At 34.9% G+C, this 18838-nt stretch overlaps 1 protein-coding gene and 2 pseudogenes across 14 annotated transcripts in view; 1 reads left to right on the top strand and 2 right to left on the bottom strand.

Moving 5' to 3' along the window:
- Positions 1 to 18838, top strand: part of SENP7 (SUMO specific peptidase 7) — a 106814-nt gene that overhangs the window by 76884 nt on the left and 11092 nt on the right. For 9 of the 12 annotated variants that reach the window (XR_013998952.1, XM_081139269.1, XM_081139273.1 and 6 more), the window contains 8 exons: positions 138 to 295; positions 4233 to 4370; positions 9552 to 9585; positions 10949 to 11047; positions 12322 to 12501; positions 13532 to 13794; positions 15998 to 16131; positions 17590 to 17706. Coding sequence is in view for 11 of the 12 variants with exons in the window: in XM_081139269.1 (XP_080995395.1) it covers positions 138 to 295; positions 4233 to 4370; positions 9552 to 9585; positions 10949 to 11047; positions 12322 to 12501; positions 13532 to 13794; positions 15998 to 16131; positions 17590 to 17706 (1123 nt within the window). In the remaining variant the exon portion in view is untranslated. The remainder of the gene's footprint in view (positions 1 to 137; positions 296 to 4232; positions 4371 to 9551; positions 9586 to 10948; positions 11048 to 12321; positions 12502 to 13531; positions 13795 to 15997; positions 16132 to 17589; positions 17707 to 18838) is intronic. The other 3 variants (XM_081139267.1, XM_081139274.1, XM_081139271.1) reach the window with 1 other exon arrangement.
- Positions 698 to 4206, bottom strand: LOC308558099 (large ribosomal subunit protein P1 pseudogene; annotated as a pseudogene). The gene has a single exon. The product of its transcript is annotated as a large ribosomal subunit protein P1 pseudogene (transcript).
- LOC308558100 (macrophage migration inhibitory factor pseudogene) lies at positions 15436 to 15723 on the bottom strand (annotated as a pseudogene). Its single transcript has one exon. The product of its transcript is annotated as a macrophage migration inhibitory factor pseudogene (transcript).

The following is an 18838-nucleotide window of genomic DNA, read 5'->3' as shown; positions in this document are numbered from 1 at the left end:
GATAGGCCAGTTTCTAAATTGAATAAAGTTAGATGATTAAATTTAATGGGGTTATTAAAGATATATTGCATGAATTAGAAAATTTTGTTATGTGATTATTGAGATACATTTAAAAAAAATTTTTTTTTCCTTTTCAGTTGTTGTTTCCAGTGATGAAGAAGGACCCATTGAACATAAAAGTTCAGAAATTCTTAAATTACAATCTAAGCAAGACCATGGCATCACTAATGAAAATCAGAATATTTCTGAATCAGCATTGTCAGAACTACCATTGATTACATGTGAGCCTGTACAGGTAATTTATTTCTGCATTCTCACGGATAAATAATGAAATATTGACTATTGGTTAATGACTATTTTTTGTTTCATCAAGGAGAATATTGTAGTAAAAATTATACATTTTAAAATTTATTATTTTTAAAAAAAATATGTTTTTATTGATTTCAGAGAGAGGAAGGGAGAGATAGAAACATCAATGATGAGAGTCATTGACCGGCTGCCTCCTGCACGCCCCTTACTGGGGATTGAGCCCACAATCTGGGCATGTACCCTGACCAGGAATCGAACCATGACCTCCTAGTTCCTCAACCACTAATCCACGCTGGCTGGGCAGCACATTTGTTTGGTTTGAATTTTCTTCTTTTTCTTTTTTTTTTTTTACAGAGGTCAGCCTTTTATTGAATGTGTTACAAAAGGTTTAGTCAGAAAGACCAAAGCCCGTGTCATCATCAGACTCCTCCGACTCTTCTTTCTTTGCTTCCACTCTCTGCTCAGCTGGGGCAGCAGCGGTGGAGGGGGCAGGGCCTCCTGCTGGGGCAGGTCCACCAGCCCCTACCTTGCAGATGAGGCTCCCGATGTCGACCTTGGCCAGAGCCTTTGCAAACAAGCCTGGCCAGGAAGGTTCAACGTTTACACCAGCTGCTTTAATGAGGACACTGATCTTATCCTCTGTCACTGTCACCTCTTCGTCGTGCAGGATAAGGGCTGAGTAGATACAGGCGAGCTCTGAGACCGAGGCCATGGTGTGGGCGAGTAGCAGGTGGGCACTGCCCGGAGTGGTGCTAGTCACCGGAAGAAGTGAGGACCTCACCCCAACGCGGCCTTAGCTTCCTCGGAAGAACCGAGCACCTTACTGGCAGCTGGGGAAAGGGGGCTGGTTTGAATTTTGAGACAGCTTTCATATTAGTTTCAGAGAAATACGTAATTTTTTAAATTTTGAAATGAAAGGATTATACCATTTTTTCCGGTCACTTATATTTTTTCAGTCTAAATATTCTATTACTTGAATGTATATATTTTTAATGGTTCTCATTAGGCATTAAGTACTTTATCAAAACTTTTTCTAGAATTAAAGTTTCCAGTATTTATCTTGTCTTGTAATACTATAATTACTTGGAATTATTCCTTTTCCTCACATGCTATTCAGGCAGTACAATATAGAGGAAAGAGCATGGCTTCTGGAGATATATAGACCTGTGTTCAAATCCTGCCTTTGCCATTTGGGCAAGTCACTTCCTTAAGCCTGAGTTTCCTCCTATGATAAATGAGGATAGTGACATCAACTTCACAAAATTATTTTGAGTATTAAATGAAATAACATATGAAGAATTTAGAACAGTGTCACAAACTTTTCAGTTAAGTCCTTTGTATCTTTATTCTTATAGGACGTAATAAATGGTAGTCTCTGTTGGTCTGATGTCAGCCACTTGTGTTTTTGACATAGCATTTTGAAGAGTCTAGCTCTAAAGTAAGGTTCAAGTCATTTATTGTCAGTATTTGTTCATATTATGAATTTCTGAATATGTTATTTTTAAGAAATGATTATCATTGACCACCAGTACAGAATTATGGTAAACTTCTGTTGGTTTGTTTTTAAGTAAAGTCAGAGGCTGCTATTCTGTAGAGTGTGAGGAAGAATTTGGTCAGTTTTACAAAAACAGTCTGATGTGATTAGGTTCACCAGTGTTTCTGTTGCATCAGGAACTCCATACAGAAATCACCTTAGCAACTGTGTTCTGAATTTTTGTTAAAATGTAACCATTCTTGCCCGATGGACCATAACATACTTGATGGCGTAGTTATATTTGTAATTAAAACACTGTCATTGTTGATAATGAGTTTAAACTTGTCAATTATTATAGTTCCTTTGGTAGCATATAAGTTTACAATGCAGTATGAAGTGATCATATTATAAGAAAACAACAGGTCCTGGCCAGGTAGCTCAGTTGGTTAGAGTGTCATCCAGATATGCCAAGGTTGATCCTGGACAGGGCACATGCAAGAAGCAACCAAGGAATGCATAAATAAATGGATTAACAAATTTATGTCTCTCGCTCTCTGCCTCTTTCTCTCTAAAATCAGTCAATAAAGCCCTAGCCTGTTTGCTTCAGAGGTTAGAGCTTCAGCCCGTGGACTGAAGGGTCTGGGTTCAGTTCTGGTCAAGGGCGCATACGTCGGTTGCAGGCTTGATCCCTGGCCCTGGTCGGGGTGCGTGCGGGAGGCAACAAATCTATATGTCTTTCTCACATCGATGTTTCTCTCTCTCTCTCCCCCTTCCACTCTCTCTGAAAAGTAATGGAAAAAATATCCTCGGGTGAGGATGAAAAAAAAAAAGTAAAATCAATCAGTAAATAAAAAATTAAAAGAAAATAACATATCTTGCAGAACTGACAGAATATGGTCAGAACCAAACAACAAATAATGTGGAGACTTGCCAAGATCTATAAGGCCAAATACCAGAACATCTCCACATTCTCCCTTGTTTCCAGTTTTAAATGAAATTATGAGAAACATGGTTTGCTTATTTTTAGGAGGCAGTTAGTCTGTGCAAAATGTGAGGCCCAATAAGAAATTATTTCTATTCTATCTTGTACTTTTATCACTTAAACACAGAGAGTTCTCTGACTCTGATCAAGTGATTAGAGCAACCTTGTAGTTTTTGCTTCCCCTTTTTATGTAGGGGGTAAGAACAGTATAATAAACAATAAAATATGAGAATGACAAAGAAATTCCATCCAAGCAGGTAAATGCCATTGTGAACTGGGTTAAAAATAGTGAGTACTGTGTACGTTTCAGATGGGGACTAATCACATTTTCTAGCAGTAGGTGGAAAGGTAGTGCACATGTGTAATTGCTCTAGTGATAATTTATTTGGTTACTTGTGACGTTAGGGGTAAAGAGGGATACTGTGCGAAGGCTAGGCAGATAGGGAGCTGAAAAAGTCATTTCAAAGCAGTGTAAAACTCAGGAGAGGGTGTAGCCACAGCTCCTGCTGATACTGCCTGGTTGTCTATTGTAATTTAAAGCAGAGTTGTGTAGTTGTGTGGAAGTGGTATGAATTTTGAGGTTTTAGCCAACTGGTTGGCTATCCTCAGACATAAAGCGTATAGTAAAACAGATTTCATGTAACAGATGGTTTTTAGACACTTCCTTTCATTGCTCACTAAACTCTTAGTACTAAGAGCATCATCTTGGTTTATGGAAGCAATTTTATGTGGTTGTAATAACCCTTGACTTAGAGATAGAGACATGAATTTGTCTTAGCTTTGCTTTTTACTAACTGCATTACCTTGTCAAGTCACTTAACCAGTCCAAACATCTATTAATTTAAGAAATGGAAAAAAATAACTACCTCATAAAGTGGTTATGGTGATTAAAAGAGAGAATATATTTAAAAATTCATTTTAAACTAAAACACTATATACATCTTAATTTACTTCTGTTGAGTTAAAAATGAATAAAGGGTATATCGAGTTTGAAATCATGGCTTTGATACAGAGGAAGATAATTTCAAGGGCTTAGACCTATGGGATTAATTTAGGATTTGACTGATTTTCTCAAGGTAAATTGTGTACTTAAAAAAAAGTGTTTTTATTGATTTTAGAGAGAGAGGAAGGGAGAGGGGGAGAGAGAGAGAAACACTAATCGACTGCCTCCCCCACTCACCCAAACTGGGGATGTAACCTGCATCCTGGGCATGTGCCCTGACTAGGAATTGAACTGGTGAACTTTTGGTGCACAAAACAGCAGTCAACCAACTGAGCCACACTGGCCAGGGCTAATTCATGTACTTTTTAAGAAAAAATAATCTAGATAATTATTTCCTTACAGTAAGAACAGTATAATATTCTTCAGTTTCAGTAATTTAAAGGAGTATTTGACTTTGGAAAATCATTGTCAGCATTTATATAATACTTAGGGTTATAAGCATTTTATAATTTATTCCTTGTTAGGCTTCATCTGAATCATGTCCTGCTGTAGAAAACATTTCCTGTATTATACCTAGTAACGAGATGGATCTACAACTGGATTTTATATTTACTTCTATTTATATTGGTAAAATAAAAGGAGCTTCTAAAGGTTGTGTTACTGTAAGTATATTAAATTTTTTATTTTATTTTATTTTTTTTTAGTTTTGGATCTTGGACAAGGCATTTCAGATTGTCTTCTTTTTTTTAGTGCAAATGAAAATAGAACAGAATAATTTTATATGGGAAACTTTAAATATATCATTGTACATACTTTATCATTATACATACATGTCTTTAATTGGAAGGGGATTCCTAAAGTCACAGGGGACTGTCCTAAAATTATATTTCTGATCTGATTACTCTACTGAAAATCTTGTATAAAAACTATGTATTGATATTCTTTGGGCTCTAAAACTAATTTGGTGGGAAAGTACATTTTTATTAAAGTTGCAGTGGGGAGCACAAACAAGAAATCTAATTAGAGCTTATCTGAAATATTTCCTCTTCCAGGAATCCTTTTTTGATTTCCCCTTCCTAGCCAGAATTAACTTCTCCCTGTACTGTGTACTTACAGCACTTTGGACATCTTTGGACATCTGTTGTAATATTTATTTTATGTGTTTATAATTGTTTATATTCTTGCCTGAACCTCTCTATTAGCCTTTAAGCATCTTGTGGTAAAGAGCCATGCTTTGGTTCTCTTTTATCCTTCCATAAGTGGCTGAAACTTAAGTAGGCCCTAAAACTTCAGTTGAACTGAATTGACTACATCAGATTATAACACAGATATTTTCCCAGAAGTTTTATTAATGTTTTCACTGTGTTAGGAATAGGGCAGGGAATATAAAAATGGTAAGACATGGTCTGTGCTTTCAAGGACCTTGTAGTGTAATGGAAGCAACAGACACTTAAATACTTATGTTACGGTAAAATGTACAATGGAATATGTACAAAAAGGGTACATGTGGGAATGAGTACCTGTATCTGTCTGGAGGAATCAGGGAAAGCTACACAGAGAAGACAGTGGAAGATTTAAAACATAAAGTAGATGTTTACTTGGTGACAATGTGGGGGAAGACCTAATCCCAATAGAGTAAACATTGTGTACAGCTGCAACAAATCCTGTGAACTACAAATAATGATAGCTTGTGATATAAAATCACTTTGATTGAAAGCACAAGAACAATTTAGTTTAAAATTAATATTCCCTGATCACTAGTTTTCAGATATTAATGATTTTGGCATGCTTGGGGTTATTTTACAGTTTTTTTTCTTTATGGAATTTTGTTCACTTTTTATCACCCCCCCCAATTGCATTTTGCTTTTTTATTTTAAATTCAGGTTTAACCAATTTCCTGTTGAGTTCTTTGTAATGGCAGAAAATTGGGTAACTTCAGCATATGACAGTAATTTATTAGCTGGGGAAGAAAATAAAACTAAATATTCAACAATGGATTTTCATTAATTAATGTATTAATTACATTATTACACAGTCAGGTGGACTTATTATGGGTAGAAACCAAAACCAAACAAAAGAGACTACAAATGAATAAAGGAATAATGAAAAGAACACCTATAATCTTGCTTATCTAGAGACAATGCCGCTGATTCTGAAGTGTATATCATTCTGTATTCTTCATATTAGATATATATGTTTAAAACAAAAGGGTATGACATACATACTGTTTTGTAACTCACCATAATTATATTAAACTAATTTAACTCATGTACCTGTTTTAGGATACTTGGGTTGTCCTTTAGTTCATGACTGTTGGGCATTTCAGTTCTCCCAGTATTTTGCTATTACAAATAGTAGGGTACTGCAAATACTCAATAAATGTCATAAAGTAGGTCTTAAAAATTTGTCTCTTTGTTGGAACACTTCTTATAATTAAGGTAAAAAACTTAAATGTCTAATTATAAGAAAGTGGTTTAGTAAATCAAAGCAAATATATGCAGGTAAAATATGTGCATGTGAGCAAAGACAGGAATTCTGCAAAAATTAAAAGTTATGTTATGATGCAGAGAGCATAAGCAATTTAAAAAATTGACAAAAATATAATTAAATTAAAAATAAAAAAGCTTAACTTTAATATATGTTCTATTTTAGGCAAAGGCCATGATGCTCTGTAACTTAGAAATTAAAAAACTTCTTTTTGGATGGTTTGTAAATATATTAGAGAATTAAACTCAGTCATTTTCCAAATGCTTAGTAAGTGTCTACTATGTACTGTTGCAGACATTGGAATACTGTTCTCACCTTCATGATAGTTAAAATTTAGCTGAGCTAGAAAAATGCCTATAGTAGTAAACTTGTATAAATTAGAGCCATTTTTTATAGTTGGACATATAAGTTGTTATTACTTTTTTTAGTCTTGAACAGCGATTTTCCACCTTTTTCATCTCATGGCATACGTAAACTAATTACTAAAAATCTGCGGCACACCAAAAAATACATTTTTGCCAAAGAAAAAAAGGTATAATTTTGATTGACTTACCAAAAACAAACAAACAAAAGTAACCTACCCCTTTTGCTCCAAAGTGACTTTTTAAAAAAAATCAGGTGCCTATACTTGTATATAAGGATTTCTGGTACCAAGAATTAACCAATCAGATGCAGCCTTATTGTGCCAATAAGATGCAACTCTATCATATGACCTATATATTTATGGTTCAAGACAGGGCATTCACACCAGATGGCTATTGTTGTGGTGGCTGTTGGCATTTTTGTTTGTTTGACAGTCTAATAAGAAAAAAGAGGTCAGTGCTCCTGACTAAATAGTCAGGTATTGCATGTTTTAAAAATTCTTGTGCCAAACCGGTTGAAAATTGCTGGTGTAGAGAATGCTGCAGTAGATGTAAACATTTCATGTTTAGATCTCAACTTTGTCAATAGTTGGAAAATGTGTATTAAGTACCTGTTATGTTCAGAGAACTCTACTGGCTGTTGTAAGACATTATAAAATAGCTCTTTATGTTCAGCTTTATTCTTAAGTTTAAATAGATGTGAAATGAATTCAGAGAACTGGGTTTACCTTATTGCCACAAAAACATCTTATTTTCTCAAATGAGGATTAAATTTTTGCTGGGAGTAGGGCTTTGCCTTTACGAGAGGTTACATATTTGGCTTAATCATCATACAAAGGTATAAATGAGTATCAGATCCTTGCCAAGATAAAAGGTTTGATAGAACAAGAATACTTAACAGTGGAAAAAAAAAGAGAGAATAATGTAGAAAGTAGAGGCCAAAGATACACAAATGGCACTATTTCTAGCTCATAATTTTGTAGTAATAACTATAAAAATTTAAAAGCAAACCACTCATATATTTATTTTCTATAACTAGTTATTTTCATTTGGTAAGATATATTTTATGAGGTTAAAGATCCAGTGAAACACATCAGAAAGAATTTCACAATGGAAAATATACACCAAATTCAGGGTGTCTCCCCCCAAATGTATACACACTGATAGCTCAATTTTGAAAATGAAATGTATTTTAATAAACACTGCCTTTACAATTATTTAAAGTGTGTGTATACATTGTTTTTGGACACCCTATATATAAGCAGTTGTGTGAAAGTGACAGAAATATAAGGTGAATTTGATTAAATTAAACTAGATAACATACTTAGATGCTAGTGTCTAATAGTTCCCCTTGATTGAGGGTCTTATTTAAAGCTGAGAGAAGTTTAGTAAGTTACCTAAGTTTATGTACTTGCTATTTATTTAAGTGGTATAGATAATAGAAGCAGGATTTGAACCCCAAGCTCAGCTTTTAACTCATACCATTTTGCTTGAATTTTGATTTAGTGCCTAACTTATACTATGAAATACGAGATTTATATTTGTGAAGCTACAATATGAAATAATTTTTAAATTGGCAAAAGAAATGGAGTCACACTAAGCCTGCGATTTCACTGAACATTGTTTTTTATTTATTTGGAACTCTGTTGACATTTAAATTAGGCACCCATGTATCAAGACCATGTTCAGTTTTATTTTGTGCTCACAGATTTGGTCAACAATTTCATAAATGGGTTGCTTAAAAGAGACACCTAACTAAAAAATAAATTAATAACCACGAATTCATTTGGCATTAATGGAAAAGCACATGTCAAAGCACAAGCCTATTTTAGATGATACATGTAAGATCTAGGTGCTCTACAACTCTAGAGAGTTTATTATAATAATAGCAACACTTAAGGAGGTCAGATATATGCAAGTGGTACCTAGAGAAAATTAGTGTCCTGGCAGAAGGAGCAACATAAGGAAATTTGTAATATGGAACAAAGAAGGATGAATGTTGGGAGTTTCAACAAAGCCAAGAATCAAACCCTGTTTTGTGGTTAGTTAATTTACCAAAGGCAGTGATATCTCTTGGCAGTTTCTTTTGGACTTTGTCTTATTTCTTCTTTAAAACTCAGGAAACATTTTTCAAAAATATATTAAGTAAACTCTTATTTTTTTTTTTTTAGAATGAGCATATTGAGAATTAAATTATTTGCACATGGTTCTTTTTTTATTGAACTTATTAGGATGACATTGGTTAATAAAATTATATAGGTTTCAGGGGTACAATTCTATACTACAGTGTCTGTATATTGTATTGTGTGTTCACCACCCCAAATCAAGTCTCCTTCCATCACCATTTACCCCCCTTTCCTCTCTCCTACCTCCGCACCACTCCCCACCCCTTTCTCTCTGGTAATATTATTTTCTGTCTGTGAGGATTTTTTTTTGTTTAATCCCTTCACCTTTTTCACCTACCCTTTCCCCCCGCCCCTCTAACAGCCAACAGTCTGTTTTCTGTATCTATGAGTCTGTTTCTATTTTGTTTGTTAGTTTATTTTGAAATGGGATCCTAACTTTATTCCACATATAAATTGAATCATATGGCATCTTGTCTTTCTCTGTCTTATTTCACTTAGCATAATACTCTCCAGGTCCATCCATGCTTGTTCCATAGGATAAGATTTCCTTCTTTTTTACGGCTGAGTAGTATTCCACTGTGTAAATGTACCAAAGCTTTTTTATCCACTCATCTACTGATGGACACTTGGGCTGCATCCAAATTGTGGCTATTGTAAATAACGCTTGTATAGGGTTCTTAAACCTTCATAAAATGAAGTAATTATACTGAAACATATTCTTGGTTTACTGATAAAAAGTCTTGAGCACTTTTAGTGTAGAATTTGAATATGTACTTGTGGTTTGAAAAGGAAAAAAATTTTGAAAACTTGGAGTAGTAACAACATTTCGAGTGGTTACTCAGTTTTTACTTTTGTATTTTTCCTTTAGTTCACGCCGAAGTATGTTAGAATCCCATTTCAAGGTAAGATATTGTCTTACGACCTTTTCACTATAATTCGGAGTATAAAATAACTAGCAAAAATTCTGAAATCTTTCTGCAGCAAGTTTTCCATAATTTTTTCTTCCAATATAGAATTTAAGTAAAACCAATGTTAATAATGTTTTTCAGTCTAACACTTTTTTTTTTTTAGCAGCTTCAAAAGCAGCTAAAATGTTTTAAGATACTGAAAATAGTATACTATTGTTTTAATGACTTCAAGTCAAGTAATATTAAGGGACTCACGATAATTTCTTGGGTTTAACAGAAATAATGTTTTGATAGCAAGAAGAGTTTTGGTATATAAGAAGGGAAGAAATCAGAACTGTAAGGAAAGAAGCATAAGGAAAATTTTTAATGTGTACAAACAGGTCAAATGGTTTTGCATAGGGGTTAAGAGAGAACCAGTAAAAAAGAATGGAAGGAGGGAAGGGAGAGAGGGAGAGAGGGAGGAATGGAAGAGGGAAAGAGGAAGGGAGAGATAAAGGGATGAAGGAATGGAGGGAGGAAGGAATGAAGTCAGGAAGGAAAGAGGAAAAAAGAAAAGGCAGACAGGCACAGGGCACAGGCAAGGCAGGCTAGGAACAGAAAGAAAAGTGGAATGAAACGGGGTGCAGAAGGATACAGGAAAAAGGCTATGAAAGAAGGAAGGGAAGGAAGGAAGGAAGGAAAGAAGGAAGGAAGGAAGGGGAAAGGTATCAAGGGAGGAAGTGGGAGGGAAGAAAGAGAAGTTTAACTGAGGAGTGTGTAGGAAGGAGTAAAATATAAAAGAGAAAGAAAGAGGGTGAGTGTGAGAGACAAGGGTGTGAAAAGGAAGAGCTAGTAAGAAAATGAAACAGTTTGGGGCAGTGGGGAAAGAAATCTAATAAGTCAGTTAAAATATTACAGTAAAATATAAGATGCATGGATGACAGGTATATAGGAAGATTAGGTAGGTAGGTATATAAAATATGGATAGAGCCACAGATAGGTGATTGATTGATTGATTGATAGTCTATTGAAAGGAGCCAGTAAGTAGTAAAAGAAAGAGGGGACATAGTGTAGGATAGGACAGGATAGGAAGAGAGGAAAGGAAGGCTGGTAGGCATGCAGACAGGCACCGAGGATAAACAGGAAGAAATACAGAAAGGGAACAAGAAAAAGACTTTGGAGAAATGAATAAGGGAAGGAGAGGAGGAAATGTGAAAGAATTGGAACATGAAGATACTAGTTAATAAGTATTTGAATGTTTATTGTGAAATCCTTTCAAACTTTAATGTTAATATGAATCAGCTGGGGTTTTTTGGTTAAACTGAAGATTCTGATTCAGTAGATCAAGGCAGGGAGCTGATTTTCTGTATTTCTGCAGGCTCCCGGGTGATGCCAATGTCAGAGACTGAGAACTGCATTTTGAGTAGCAAGGTGCCAGGAGATAATGAGGGGAGGAGTGCTAAGAAATGTGTTTCAAGTCAGTACCCATCTTGGGTTTATACTTAGCTGATACTTATATTCCTAGTTTAGCTGCTTGTTTTCTTAAAGTTGTACCAGATGACCTTTAGGACTTCTTTATACCAGTTTTATATATTTCTTTGAATTAAAAAAAAAAAAGGTCCTCAGAGGAGATTCTTTTAGCTCACTAAGAGGGAGGAAGAGTGATAATTCAAAGTGATTACCTAGAAGTTTTGAAACGTAAAACCTGTAAGAATTTTAAAAGAAACATAATCTTAGCCTGGCCGGGTGTGGCTCAGTGGTTGAGCATTGACCTAGGATCTGGGAGATTGCGGTTCATATTCCTGGTCAGGGCACATGCCCGGGTTGTGGGCTCAATCCCCAATTGGGGGTGTGCAGGAGGCAGCTGATCAATGACGACTCTCTTATCATCGATGTTTCTATCTCTCTCTCCCTCTCCCTTCCTCTCTCTGAAATCGATAAAGATATGTAGGTAGGTAGGTAGGTAGGTAGGTAGGTAGGTAGGTAAGGAAGGCAGGGAGGGAGGGAGGGAGGGAGGGAAGGAAAGAAAGAAAGAAAGAAAGAAAGAAAGAGAGAGAGAGAGAGAGAGAGAGAGAGAGAGAGAGAGAGAGAAAGAAAGAAAGAAAGAAGAAAGAAAGAAAAGAAGAAAGAAAGAAAGAAAGAAAGAAAGAAAGAAAGAAAGAAAGAAAGAAAGAAAGAAAGAGAAAATCTTAGACCACTCAGAAGCTCATAGTATTCTTGAAAATCGTTTGATAGTGGCTAATCTGTGTAGTAGAATACAGATGTTTTGGGAGAAGAAAGATGGGCATAAATTGGCTTGTGGATAGCATTTAGAGGCTTGGTTGATAGTATTGACTAATACAGAAATACATAATCTTCCAAGTTATATTATTACTTTTCTGCATTGGTAAGATAGTCTATTCCCCTCCCCACCCCCCCTTTTGCTAGTGTTATTGGAACTCTTAGTAAGAAATCTCTCTGGACAAGGGTTTTTATGCTGTGGAAATTTAGTTTTATATTTTCTGTTCCTGGATGTAACTGAGATCATATAATGTGAAAGACTAAATTGCTACATTTAATTACCATTTAATAATTATTTGGTCCTTTCTAATTGCAAAATGATCTTTTTTACTCTGATAATATTGGTGATATTTTTGAAAAAATTGGTAAATAATTCTTTTTGAAAATCTAGTATATTAGAGTTAGATAGTGCATAAGTGCTGTATTCCTAAGTAGATTAATTTATTAATTTGTTCTGTTTTATTTGTTTAGCTTCCCTGAATGAGGTTTTATTGCTGGTGGACACCACACACTTGAAGAGATTTGGGTTGTGGAAAAGTAAGGATGATGACCCCAGTAAAAGGAGCCATTCAGTCCTCTTCCTCTGGGTCTCCTCACATTATCTCCAGGAGATTCAGACCCAGTTAGAAAACTTCACGTTGAGCCAGCAGTGTGAGTATATATTGATTTCTAAATTTCAGGATAACTTGAGAAGTCTTGTAAATAAAGTAGTTTTCTTCTTAGTGATTTAATAGAATGTAATTTCATTGAATTGAAACTTAATTTCATTGAATTAAAAAAACATTATCCCTTAATATTATGTAAGATAAATTATTTTATTTATTCACATAATTTCTCCTGATACTTTCACTCAACCAAATGACATTATTTTCTAAAACAAAGGGAACACCTTATCTTTTAGTCAGTTGTCATCCTTGGCTGCCTTTCTTATGAGTTTCTTGCCCTTATTTCATAATGAACTGTGACTTAGCTAATCAGTGGCAAAGTTAAAGAAAATACAGAAGTTTTTACCTTCAACATTTTCTTGAGTTTCTAAAAGAGAAACTCAATTTACTTATATATCCTTTCTCTAATACTGGGTTGAATACTTTGCTGTAGTGCTCCCAAGTATATACATGTAAATATATATACTTACATGTATATATATATTTAAAATTAGTTATATTTCTATCCTAATTACTTCCAAACTAATTGGGAAAATTCATGATTACATACCAGAGAAGTCGGAGAAATAGAATTAGCCAATTATAATCATTATTGGGGAAGAGAATGTCATTTGAGACCACTGTTGAAATGATTGATTAAAGAAAAGGATATTGGAATATTTTTTAATTAATAGATTTGATACATGGAGGAAGGAAGAGAAAATTAATTGCTTAATTATCATTCATTTATTCATATATTCAGTAACAAATTTTACTAGCATCTACTAAATGCCACGTTCTGGAAATACAGAGGTCAGTACCATTGTGGAGTTTCCATTCTAATCAGTAGGAGTCTAAAACTTGTGAATTTTGGTTCTAGTTACTAATGGTGCCTATTTTTGGATTTAATTTGCCTGGGTTATTGCTTTGCTAGTGGTTATATACCAACCATACTATTATTAATAATCAAGTTATTTTAATTATAATATCCTTGAAAAATAATACTACTGATAAAAATTGTTTTGTTTTTTTAATAGCAAAATCCAGTGAATTCATTTTCCTTGAGCTACACAATCCTATTTCACAAAGAGAAGAATTGAAATTGAAAGATATTATGACAGAAATAAGTACAACCACTGGAGAATTAGAGCTTTCTTATCCGTTGTCTTGGGCTCAGGCACTTCCTTTATTTCAGAACCTTTCTTCAAAAGAAAGTTCTTTTATTCATTATTACTGTGCTTCAACTTGTTCCTTTCCTGCTGCTGCTGCTGAAGAAATGAAGATGAAATCAGTATCTCAGGTTAGCATATGATTATAAAATTGGTGAGGGTGTGGGAGAAGGTTTGGTAAAAATTCTTTTGTTGAAATTAGGCTGATTTAGAAATGCCGTTTTATCTAAGGGGCACAATAGCCAACCTGAAAGAACTCCCAATGCCAAAACTAGAATAGTGGGATCAGCAAAATCATTAATGACAGTATGTGATTATTACCAAAGAATAAAATGAATACCCCAAAATCTATATTGATATAAATAAATGACTGTATTAATGATGAATACATAAATAATAAATGATTGATAAGGGACATTTCTTACTAAGAAAAATATTCCAATTAATAAATATAAAAAGAATGAGAAAAATAGAAAACCATCATTAGAAAAATCATAGTTACGCTATTGTTGCAGGCAAGGTCCACCAAGAGATGCTAAATTCAATGGGTGAAAACTTAAGGAGAAACAGGATATGTGCATAATCTCAAAATCTCTTCCCCAATACATTTATTAATTACAAAAGGTAGTAACAGTAGAGAATCCTGGCAGATACCACCTTAACCCAAATGATCCAAGTTAATAACACCAGTAATAAGACATTTTGACATAATGTACCTGTCATAGCATGCGCTGAGAAGGGTACATCACTTCTGTGGTATTCTTCCCAATAATGTATAACTTCAATGTAACCATGAGAAAAATCAGAAAAACCCAGTTACAAAATAACTGACTGATACTCTTTGAAAATATCAAAGTTATGAAAGATAAGGAAAGACTGAAGCATTGTAGGGTCCTGAAACAGAAAAAAAATATATTGGTGGGAAAACTAGTGAATCAGAATAAAGTCTGTAGTTTTAGTTTATAATATTATACTAAGGTTAATTTCTTAGTTTTGATAATTGTACTATGGTTATATAAGATGTAAATATCACTGGAATCTGGGAGAGGCTTGTTTGTGTTTTGCAATTCTTCTGTAAGTCTAAAATTATCTTGAAACAATTCATAGTAAGTTTAAATATGCTGTATTTTGAATTGGACATTGGTAATATACATGTGATTTGTGTATCTCTGTCAAATACCTCTAGAAAGAAAAATGTTTATTAAGTTTGCTATGGGGCATACATGTGCATGTACATGTACACACATGACAGTTTGGTCTGGGGCTAATCTGTTATTTAAAAGGCTTGTAGGAAGCCACATTAAGAAGACAAGGAGTGAGACTACCACGATCTTTCTTTATGTATATGTTGTAAAAATTTTGCATGGTAGCTATGTTGTATATACAAATTTACATTCTTTTCCATTTAATAATAGAATATCAATTCATATTATTATAAACTCAGTCTCTCTTTTAAATTTTTTCTACTGTATTATCACCTCTTTTGTTCATTTTGATACATAGTTTTCAGATTCTCTTTTAATTATATAGCCCAGATCTATAAGTAACACTTCAACTGAAACTTTGGCCATTGTATGTACAATATCTTTCCCCCCCCCACCCCCCCCCCCAGGTCTCCAAACCGTTTATTTCTCCTGTCCGGGAGGTGGGGGTCCCCGGGGGCCAGGCGGGAAAATACTGCAGGCGGCGGGGTCAGGTGCCAATGGGTTCGGGATGGGGTGGCCCTCAGGCGAAGGTGGAGCCCTTCCAGCACGTTGGCCGTTCGTGGGGTCTTAGTTGATGTAGATCCTGCCTGGGCTGCTGCGCAGGAGCTGGGCCCGCAGGCCGCACAGCAGCTCGCTGTAGGAGCGCTTCTGCAGCCCTCCCATCTTGCCGATGCTGTGAAGGCTACAGAGCGCGCAGAGCTCGCTTGAGCCGCCGAAAGCCATGAGCTGGTCCGGAACCACATGCACCGCGATATACTGGGCCGGCATCTCCTGCCTGCGCCAGCCGCTGGGTGAGCTCGCAGAGAAGCCCGTCCCGCACGGGGACACACTGGCGTTCACCGCGAACATCAGCATAATAGCGGAAGGTCGGCTAACACACAGCTGCAGCCTGGGAACCTGCGCTACGTGACAGCCGCCCAGTTCTGTCCCAGTCCAGTATCTTTTGATCAAAAGTATTATTTTGATGTTTACATGTTTGCAGAAATTCTAAAAGCATATAACTCATTGATTTGGATTTCTTTTTGTAACATTTTCTCTTACAAGTCTAAGTTTTGGCTGTTCTTTTCAGAGTTAATATGTATTTATGTATCTATAAGGAAACTTTTCTTTTTTTGCCATTTCCTACCAGCCCTCAAATACAGATACAGTCAAACCTACTTACACCTTCATGCAGAAGCAAAGTAGTGGATGCTACTCACTTTCTATTACATCTAACCCAGATGAAGAATGGCGAGAAGTCCGGCACACTGGACCTGTTCAGAAGTACGTACTGTGTCATGTCCTGTTTGTAATAGGTGGGCACACTAGTCGTTTTCATTCATGTTGCTGATTTTAAAGTAATTTACCTTTTTTAATGTTTTGAGTTTTACTTTCACACTAATGACTGGTAATAGAAAGAATGTGTTTTTTTAATTTATAAGAAAGTTACAAAAATTTTATTAAGAAAACAGTTGGTGCTGTTTTATTTAGTTTTATGTTAATAAGACAGAAATGGCAGCCAGACTGTCAAATTTGGTAAGATTAAAGCATTTATTGAAAATATCTAATACCAATGTATGTTTTTAAGATATATTTCATATCTAAATATGTAACAGGAAAAATGAAATTATTTACTAGAGTATGCCTCAATTTAAGGTACTTTGGAGCTTATCAGAACTTCCCTTTCAGAAGTTGCTTCTTTGTTTTTATTTCATCTTTTATGTATCTTCTCATGGTGGAAAGGCAGAATCGGGAGTTTGTACGTTTGAGGATGGTTTTATTCCTCTATGTGATTCCTTTTCTGTGTTCTAGAAAAAAGAACACATGAAAGCATAGGATAGTAAAAATAGTCAATAAAATAGAAACTATAATATTAGCATTTAAAATTTTCACATATTCTTTTTCTAATTAGGTGCTATGGTTATCAAGATTAATCAATTACAGATGATTTTTATCTTCTTGAATCTTTCTGGTTTAAGAAGTATATATTATACCTTTATTGTTGACCTCATTTGTGCAATGAGTATCACCCCGTCTACTCCAAGGTTACGGCTAGGAACTCACTACTGGTCTTATTCTGAACTTCAAGAGAGGGTGGCAGAAGAAAGATGCCTAATTAGTTGTCATCTTTTTTCTACTTCGTTTTGGTCGTGCCTTAATTATTCATTTCCCTTATTATGTTCTCTGAAGTTTTACAGTATAAGCACTTTATTATGGGGAAACTTGCCTCCTAAAGCTCCTATGTTATTTTTTTATTACCCAGCTGCTGGTTTAGATTAGCCACCAGTAGAGCATTAGCGCCAGTTTTTGACTGCTGGCTCTTCTGAATGGAAAGGAACTGGGAATCTGAATAGGGATTCACTTTGAGTTGGAAAGTGGAGCATCGGAAAATCTTCCATGGTTTATTACATCAGTTTGTTGAAAGTTACAAATTATGCGGAAGAAAGATATCCTCAGTGGTATTGTAATTGGTTACGAGATAAACCTATTGACTTAACAGATGTTGAGACCAGCCTACGTGGGCAAGGACTGGAAATGAAAAGATACTCAGTGAGACTACTATATGTAGCTTGTGAAAATAAAGAAAGGAAAATATAATTGCTTGTATCCTGTCAAATAGTTTTTACTCTACGTATTTTAGTTATTGAATGCTACTGCCCTGTTATTGGATCATGTAACAAATCTTTTTGATACTAGAATTTTCAGTACCAATGTACTTTAACTTTACTTTTATTTCTTAAGGTTGATCGTATACCCTCCTCCACCGACTAAGGGGGGACTGGGAGTAACCAATGAAGACCTGGAGTGCTTGGAAGAAGGGGAGTTTCTTAATGATGTAATTATTGACTTCTACCTTAAGTAAGTACAATGCTAAATGATCTTCTCATTTGTTTTACAGATTTTGATGTGAATCTTATAGTAAATGTTTTTATATCTAAATATTTAACTCTAGAGAAAAGTAACCTGCCAAGATATTAGATTTGAAAAACTTTCACCTACCAAGGTTCTCTAGAGCTGACTAATTCAGTTTCATTCCTTTACTTCCGATAGATACTATATACTTCAGAAGAGCTACTGTTTTGTTTGCTTTAGTTTTTGTTTGTTTTTTATTTATTCTTCTTGGCCTGTTATTGTGGGGAAGGAAGTGCTTACATAATTACAAATCACTTTGGGAATTAGCTGAAAAGAAGCAACTCTTTGGAGTTATCTATTATATCTTTAAGCACAATAAGAGTCAACAGTCATTTTAAAAATCCATATCACTGTTCTATTAATTTTGTATAGCCAAGCTGCAGGAATAGATAGGAAAGTTTAATCAACTTTCATGCAAAGGTAATTTGTTTCTAGCCTTCATTTTGTACTATATCCCTAGACTTGTATTTCCAGCACTTCTTCAAGATAATTATTACATTGACCTCTCTCAAACTAAAGTTTTTAAAAATTTATCTTTATTGTTGAAAGTATTACAGATGTCCCTCTTTTTCCCCCCATTGATCCCCTCCACCAGGCATCTGCCTCCTCCCCCAGGCCTTCTCCATGGTCTTGTCTATGTCCTTGGGTTATGCATATATGCATATAAATTCTTTGTTATCTCTCCCCACCCATTGCCCTACCCCTGCCTCCCCTCTGAAATTTGTCAGTTTAATTTATCATTTTACCTAAGCCCTATTGTTTTACTGATAATCCAGTACTTATTCCAGTCATTCAGGCCCCAAATCTCACACTATTATTTACTCTTCATCCTTGACATTGTATATTTAATCTCTAAAAATTTAATTTAATTTGGGTCTTTTTTATATCTTCTATGTCTCTATTTAGTTATAACTGTTTAGAATATAGTTATAATAACTTACAATGTCCTTTACTTATTCTAACATCTGTGTCAGTTCTGGGTAGGTTCCCCTGTTCATTGTGAGTGTTTTTTCCTTCTTTGCATGTCTGGTGATTTTTTTTATTGGGTGCTGGGTATTTTTCTATTCCTATAAATATT

This window comes from Miniopterus schreibersii (genome assembly GCF_964146895.1).
Source record: "Miniopterus schreibersii genome assembly, chromosome: 5".
Taxonomy (NCBI): Eukaryota; Metazoa; Chordata; class Mammalia; order Chiroptera; family Miniopteridae; genus Miniopterus; species Miniopterus schreibersii.
This window is presented reverse-complemented; position numbering and strand designations above follow the sequence as displayed.